Raw genomic sequence first — 8558 nt, forward strand, 5'->3', positions numbered from 1 at the left:
AATCTCCTCTCTCAACCTTCAAACTCCCATTTCGCCTCCCAGAACTAAACCTCCAAAACCTTTTGTTGATGCAAGTTTTGAATTTTTATCTAACAAGGTCAGGACAGGTTTATATGTTCTGAAGATTGCTCATGACTCCAAGATGGATCATGTAGATGCTGGGAAGCTCTGGAGAGCTTTTAGAAGGGAGATTCAGTCTGATTTTCTGGATCTTCAGAAGGACTGTCTAGCTGCTGCTCCTGGACCTTCTGGATTCCTTCTGGAGTATGATGATGGAAGATACTACCATCCCATCACCAGCTGGAAGCCTCTTGAGAGAAGTATTTTGTTGATGAGCTTGAAGAAGAAAATCCTCTGGCCATCATTGTGTGGAAACAACATCCATACAAGGTTCTGACTGGAGATTTTCAGGCCTTGTTCAACTGGCTCAGGGAGAACCCTTCTAACAAGGCTCCTAACATGGTGTTCACAGAAGTTGTCTACCCTCCAAAACCAGAGACTCCAACTCCTCCAGAGAATCTGGCTGCAATTCTTGAAGGCCTAGAACATCCTGCTACAGAGATTCCTGTTGAGGAAAATCATGAAGATGTTCTTATGGTTGAAGCTAATGCAAATCCTCCTGTTCTGGACAACAACTTTGATGCTGCTTCTGCTGGTCCTTCTGCTTCTGTTCTGATAAACACAATGAAGGAGCTCTAACAGAATCAAGCTAACTTGGCTCTTCGTCTGGACAAGCACGAGGACACACATGCTGAGTTCAGATCCTTTATGCAGACTCAAAAGGAAGCTACTCAGAAGCAAGTTGAAGACACTGCTGAGATTAAGAACCTTCTGGCTGTTTAGCTTCTAAGTTTAGCCAGTTGTAGTCTGTCTTGTGTCTTAGTGTGTTTTCTTTGTTTTTTGCATCTGCTTAACTTGCATATGTTTCTATATTGATTATCTTCTGATTCTATCAATGAAAAATTATCTTTTCTTTCTTCACTCTGTGTGTCTTTTTCATCTGAATCTTTATGCTTTTTGATGTTATGACAAAAAGAGGGAGAAATATGATAATTGAATTGATTTATAATATCAGTTACTGAGATCAAGTCTCAACATTCCTAACATTATTTGCAAGTTTTTCTTTCTCTGATAGTTTTGCAGGAATATGATATTCTGGACAAAACTCAACATGAGAAGCAAATACATGGGAAAAACAATTCTAAGGAAAAGCAAGCTCTTAAATATTTGAAGCAAGCTTAGTGATCTGAAGCTTCAAGATCAGAAGCAAGAAGAATGCTTTGATACAATTGATTACAAAGAGAAATTCAAAGCTCTGCAGCTGTCCAATGGAAGCTCTAAAGAGAAGCTCTGAATGTTCTGAAGTTCTATTCTACGTGAAAGTCTCAACTGAAATGAAAAATACTCAGGGAAGTCTTTTGATTTATAAATTCTTCTAGTATTAACTTCAGAGGGAGATTGTTAATCTCAGGGGGAGACATATTCACACACTCTGATTATATGCTTATGCTATATCTGTGTAATTGTCTTTGTTCATCTGATATTCTGGATACAAATTCATATCAATTATATATGTTTTTGTCATCATCAAAAAGGGGGAGATTGTTAGAACAAGAATTGTTCTGATCAATATTCTGTGTTTTGATGATAACATTATGTATGAATTTTGTATAAGATAATGTGGTACTCTAATCCTTTGCATTTTCCATTTCATAAAATATATATAGAGTATGCACAAATCAGCGCTCAGAAGCAACTGACTCAGAAGGTTCTGGATGGCTTCATCAGAACATGCTCTGGCAAGACATCAGAAGATGGTCATGCAGAATCAAAACATGAACTGGAAAGCATCAGAAGAATGAAAGTCAGAAGAACAAGCTCTGAAGTTATGATGGTATCACGCTCAAAGCTCTTCAAAGTCAGAAGACAGAAGATGCTCTGCACCAAAGCTGTTGACTCTGATATTCAAACGTTATCTACAAAATCTGAGTCCAGAAGAAAGTACAAGATGAGAGGCTGAAACGTCTAATCTCTGACTGACAAAACGAACGTTAGAAGCTACAAAAGGCAAAGTTAATAAAATCAGCAAAAGCAAGGCTCGAGGTAGTTGACAAAAGTGTGAAACATTAAATGCAGCGTTGTACTATTCATGCAAAGCATTAAATGCTCCCAACGGTCATTTCCTCTCAACGCCTATAAATAGAAGTTCTGATCAGAAGCAAAGTAGAACACTTGCGCAAATATACAGAATTGCTGTCAAATTCAAATGCTTACGAACTTCATCTTCAACCTCACAAACTCTTGTAATATTTTAGTGAGTGTTAAGTTTAGAACTTAAGAGAAATATCACAGTTGTGATTACAGCTTTATTAGAAGCAAATCTAAACTCTTGTAAACTTTATTTTACATTGATTGTAAAAGATTTCCTAGAGTGATCAAGTTGTGATCAGGATACTCTAGAAGACTTAGAGTGTTTCTAAGAGGATAACCATTGTAATCAGTTGGATTAGTGGGTTAAATCCTCAGTTGAGGTAAATCACTCTAAGGGGGTGGACTGGAGTAGTTTGGTTAACAACGAACCATGATAAAACTCATTGTGTTGATTGTTTTTATCTTCTAAGTTTTTGAGATACACTTATTCAGTCCCCCCTTTCTAAGTGTTTTTCTGTCCTTCACGAAAGTTTCCGCTATCTAAGATCAAATTCCATATGGAGTTTTATGTATTATTCCCGTAAACTTATTGCTATAAATTTCTTTGCTATGAGTAGCTAAGTTTCTTTCTGGTTAGTTCTTATCAGATGAACTTGTATGGATCTATTGAGACATATGTTTGGTCTTTGTATTATTTGGATGGATTGATATTTCTGTATTTTATTCAGCTAGTCTCGTGTTTGATGTTTTTTATGTGTTGACGAACTCAAGAATTGAACCTATGTTTGTAGAGATTACTGGCCATAATCATGTGAACCTGAACTATATTAACTGTCCAACTTAGTAATTTATTTAGGAATAAATTATTGTAAGTTATGACTTATAGTTTGATTTATCGATTTTTCCTATTTTAACTTCAAACTGGCTTAAGGAGTTGTAACGTAAAATAGTGACTTATACATTAAGGAAATGCTTATAACAACTTTGTTAAATCATCATAATTTATGATACTCAAATTAGGACAAATAGACACCTTCATCAATAGTGACATACAAGGGATTCAAAATAAAACTTTATTGTTTTTCCATCTGAAAATTTCCAACTTTTTGTTTACTTTCCTATTTAACCAAAATCATTGCGGAACCCCAGTTTTATATTCTTTTGCACTTTGCATTTGATTTGTTCAAATAAAAAAATCCATATGAATGTCAAGGGTGACGGTAATTGCGGTTATCACGATGTTTCAACATTTTTCGGTAAAGGAGAGGAGAATCATACATTTGTTAGCCAACATTTTATTAAAGAGTTGAAGGTGCATAAGAAATCATACAATGAGGTGTACGTAAAAAAAAAACATTTTGATGAAATTCATGAATCTCTTATTCCTTGTGTTAGTGGTTCAGTATCGGAGGCAAAAGGGATGTGTTTACTTAAAATGGGTCATATTATTGCAAGTGCGTATAATATGATGTATTGATCTGACAATATATGGTTTCTCAAAAACAATTTTTCCACTTTGAAATAGCCCACCCCAAAATCCAACCGAATATATTATGGGTATTGAACGACTTTCAAAATCACAACACTTTATTCAAATTTATTTGTAACAGATATGTCATATACTACAAACATCGCTGGAGTTGACAGCTCATTCCACAAAAGAAGCTTAAACATGGTCGAATAACTTTTTGATCAGATGGAAAAGTTCACCGAGTTAAACAAGATTGAAAGAGAATCAAATTAACAAAAGTAAAAGACGGAACCATCCATAGATATAAATTTAGGTGGTGCCTGATCTTTTGATTTGTTTTAGTTTCTAACTTACGATATATTTAGGTGGTGACTCATTGTTTGTATGTAATGTTGGATTGTTATTTTCAACGGTGTAATCTAGATATATTTTGATGTGTTTTAATGTATATCTAACATTACTTGTATAAATATTGGACCTTAAATTTTCTATGTCAAAAAATAAGTGTTATTTGTATTTTCTATGTCTGTGATGAGTGAATCCGAATTTTAACTCCAGACGCATCTTATTTTATATGCGTTGAAATGGTTATTTTGGATTTTAATATCCGAAATATCCCATAAGACACGATTGAATTTCTAAGATCCATATTGATTTAAAACTTGTGTAAATATGAGTGTCCTTCGTGTTGATAACAAAAACATTACATAATATCTTAATATTCATGTCTCGTATTTGTTTATTTCAACGGCGAGAGGCCCACTCTTGAATTTAGGTTCACGAATATCACAAATCTTGTTCTGAAATTCACACTAGAGAATATCTTCGGATACCTGAACAATTGAAGGATTGTGAAGCTCGTTGTTCATCCTCGACTGACAATGAAGGCAAGGTATAATTTAACAAGTTTGATTTGAAGACAGTTGAAGATTTAACGATTATGTGGAGTTCATTTCACCGTTACAAAACAAAGAGTCTGATTGAGATGGATATGACAGTTGCGAGATCGACTGACGATATTTTAAAGATGTTAAAATATCTTCAACCATCTCTTTATTTGATGATAAAATGTAACGTTAGTTTTAGGTTAAGGAAAATTTAATTTATTGTATATATATCAAATGAAATATTTATGTTAATTTATGTAGTCATTCTCATTTCTATAATTGCTTTTGATTTGTAGTAACATGGAAGGTTCTAGATTTTAATATCCAGACAAACCGTTGAACATTATTTCTCATTTTGTCTATGTTTTAGTTTATCATAACTGATAGTATTACGGATTGTAATATCTAAACTAACCCTTGAGCATTATAAAATTGAGTTTGAGAATGAGTTTGATTTGGATGAATTCAAATTTCAAATTCCAAACTTTTTGAGAATTTCTTAGTCCACCCCATGCTTTTCCAGCGCACCACGCGAAATTTCAAAAATACCCCTTAAGATCGAAAATGCCTTTCTGGTTCGCACCATAATAGACATGAACGTTAGAATAGCTGGGAATTAACCGAAATATAACTATGGTATGGAACCGTAAGTATATTTTCGGTTCGTGGAACAACTAAAAGGCCTGCTACCTCTTCCCCTTCCATTACAGTTTCAAACTCTAACAACACAAAAACACACTCCAAACTCCCTCATTCTCATTTTCACCAAATCAACCATATTTGCAACCGAAGTTGTTCGAAATTATCAAGCACCAGTATCTCAAGCATCCAGCCATAATCAATCAACAAAAAACAAACACAATCAATCAACTTATTTTTTAACTTTTTAAAGTTTATTTAAAATCCACTCAAATGTGTGTTTTAGGTTAGAAATTGGAAATTTGTGGTTCGTTATCAACATTAGGAAATTTGTACTCATTTGTGGGGGGGTGGGAAGCCATTAAAGTTACTCTAAAATCGCAGTAGAAACCGAAAATACATTTTCAGTTTTCATCAAGAACAAAACCGCAAGTATATTTCCGGTTTTTATCTGTTTCTGTTTTCAACTTTGGTCCTTAAGTTAATATTTTTTCTATGCTTCTACAGGAGCAATGACTGACAGAGCATATCGATTGAGGCACGACATGTAACACCCCTTTTCTAACCCTAAATATTCATATAAATATACACATAGTAAAATAAATGCATAAGTAAAATGGCGTCACATGTTGTTTCCATCGCAATGAAAACCCAAAATAAAACATACAAACATGCACCTGATCAATTCATAACACAATTTGAAAACTTCATGTTTCATTAATTATGCATAATACACGCGGAATAATAATCCTCAAATAATTTCAATGAATATATCCCATACTATATTCATCTATCAATTCAAAATAACATAATCAACATATGTTATATGAGATCCAATAACTAGGCAACATAACCTTCAATATAACATATCCAAAATATCATGTCAAAACACAATAAAGATAATAAATATCCAAACATCTAAAAACATGAGTTCAAAACCCCCCAGTGTTACATGATCAGAGCATTTGACTCACTACCTAAAGCAAATGAAATAACCGATAAGCTCCTCGGCTAAATCCTCGTGCAAGCACGCTACTCGTCGGAACCCGCGCGATGTCACCGTGAACATCATTCAAACAGAAGAGTGAGAATTCACATCATAATGAATACATAATATATAAACAATGAATATAGCATACAATAGCATTATCATTCATCACTCTTCATAATTTGAACAAGTTCCACAATTATTGCATATAATACAAATACCAATACCACACAAGTAAAACACATTCATTCAATTAATCATATAACACATAATGCGACTCAAAATGCAAGTAATGCGACCCATGCATGTGGTACCATTGTGAGTATCAAACTCACCGCTCCCGTATAAAACCAGAGCCACGCTTCCAATCCAAACAAGACCAAAGCCCTTAAAGTATGAACATTTAGTTCACCGCTTCCGAATCCACAAAAGGAACAAAGCCTCCTCTATTTCCACACAAGGTTCAAAGCTAACCGGAGTACAATATCCCCATGTATACATGTACAACATTACACAACATATGCAATTAAGATTATCACACAACCTTTATTATGCAAGCATATCACATAATTCGCACAACTCGAATTATTCACCAAAATGTTGCACAATACTCATTAATCATTAAACAAGCATACACTTATCATTTAATGATCATTTATACCATATAGCACACAAGCCAATTCATATTACTCACTCCATTCACAAATTCACATCATACATATACCAGAACACAAGTATCATGTATCGATTCATTTTCGATTCAAAACCTATCCAAACATCATTGAATAAATTATTAAAATTCATGGAAATCCATCTAAAACATAAGCATACAGGATCCCAAGTCAAAGAATCAAAACTTCAAAATTTCATAACATACTGGCGCGACGCGTCCTGTCTCCCCCGCAGCGCGAGTCAAGTTAGAGAGTTTCGCGCGGCAACCAAGACTTCCCGCGGCGCGACTGTGCGACTTTTGGGAAAAAAAACCTATTTTTAATAGCATTCTGAAAATCATTTTAAATTAACAAAAACTCATCCAAACAGCAATCTAACACACATATATATGGGTCCTAAGCATGTTTCTATTCATGGGTTAACATTTAAACATCATTAAACATGATTAATCTCATAAATCCCATGAATTTTCATCAAACCCTAACATATGAAACTTATGAAATAGAGATATGATTACCTATCATACAACTACTCATTGCATACATATATATTCAGGATAATGAAGATTCTCTCCCTTACCTTAAATCAAAACTCCCTCTTCTTCAAGACTTCCCCCAATTCCTTCTCTTTCTCTTCTCTTGAGCTCTCGTCTTACTTAATGATAGTATTATGAAAAATAAAATAATTCCTTACTATCTTTCTCTTAAGTTAATGGAGTAACACTTATTATCTATTTACCTCCATTCTAAGTTTTAGGCCCAATAGCTAGTATTACTCATTATACTATTAATAGTCTAATTAATCCAATTAGCACAAAACACCAAATTAAATAATTATCACACCAAATAATAATTAAATAATTATACTAATAATAAAATAACTATTAAATTAAAATAGAAAAATCGGGATGTTACACGACAGGGTTGCACAACATGCTTCTGTGCGGAGAGAAAGGAGTCAGGAAACCCAGCCTCCTCCTGCCTCTAGACAGGCCGTAGCGGATGCACAACCTACAGCTTCACCCTCCAGCATTCATGCAGCTACTCCTACTATTTCGTCCTCCCGCAGCTGGCGAGATTCTCCAGTTTATCCTTCTCCGCCCCCGTCCTCCCACAGACGCACCTCTCCATAGACAGCATTTGAGGCGGGAGAGGCATTCGGTTCTCAAGAAACACCAGAGGCCCATTCATAGCCTCAGTCACACCCTCCATCACAGCCCTAAACGACACCTGAGATGACTCCTCAGTCATCGCAGGCACTTGAGCGTGCTCATGAGGCTGCACCTGAACGTGCACCTGCACAGGCTACGCCTGCGGTGCCTCAGGCTTTTGGAGGAGGACTGTCTGATTTATCCCTTCTTCCTCTTTACCCTGACCATGTTGCTAGACATATCTAGGACGGACATATATGAATTTTGAAGGTTGATTTCTATTAAATTTTGAATTTTGGCTTGTTGATTAAATTCGCCTACATATTTATGCAGGAACGTGATACGCTCAAGGTCATTAACCATGGGCGGAAAATCAGTAGGCTCGTACCACCTATTGAGCCATGGTTTGATGAGTTTTTAGAGCTTTCAGGATTGAAAGATTTGGTCCAGTGTGGATACAACATGGTCAACTGGGGTATGGTTAACGCTTTCGTTGAGAGGTGGCACCATGAGACATCGTCGTTTTACCTACCACACTGAAAGATGACGATCACACTCGACGACATCGTGTGTATGCTACATCTTCCGATTAGAGGGACA

General features: G+C 35.3%; 1 protein-coding gene across 1 annotated transcript; it reads left to right on the plus strand.

Annotated features, from left to right (window-relative positions):
• The first annotated feature begins 8042 nt into the window (after positions 1 to 8042).
• Positions 8043 to 8498, plus strand: LOC131634922 (uncharacterized). The gene is made up of 2 exons (XM_058905550.1): positions 8043 to 8186; positions 8292 to 8498. The coding sequence occupies exons 1-2, from the start codon at positions 8043 to 8045 to the stop codon at positions 8496 to 8498; spliced, it is 351 nt and encodes a 116-aa protein (XP_058761533.1).
• Positions 8499 to 8558: the final 60 nt, after the last annotated feature.

The sequence above is a fragment of the Vicia villosa genome, unplaced genomic scaffold, assembly GCF_029867415.1.
Source record: "Vicia villosa cultivar HV-30 ecotype Madison, WI unplaced genomic scaffold, Vvil1.0 ctg.001383F_1_1, whole genome shotgun sequence".
Lineage (NCBI taxonomy): Eukaryota > Viridiplantae > Streptophyta > Magnoliopsida > Fabales > Fabaceae > Vicia > Vicia villosa.

Bases quoted from the DNA above. Each gene is read 5' to 3' on its own strand.
- LOC131634922 (XM_058905550.1), top strand. From the start codon at position 8,043: ATGACTCCTCAGTCATCGCAGGCACTTGAGCGTGCTCATGAGGCTGCA. The intron at 8,187-8,291 runs GTTGCTAGACAT...ATATTTATGCAG, and splicing joins TTCCTCTTTACCCTGACCAT to GAACGTGATACGCTCAAGGT.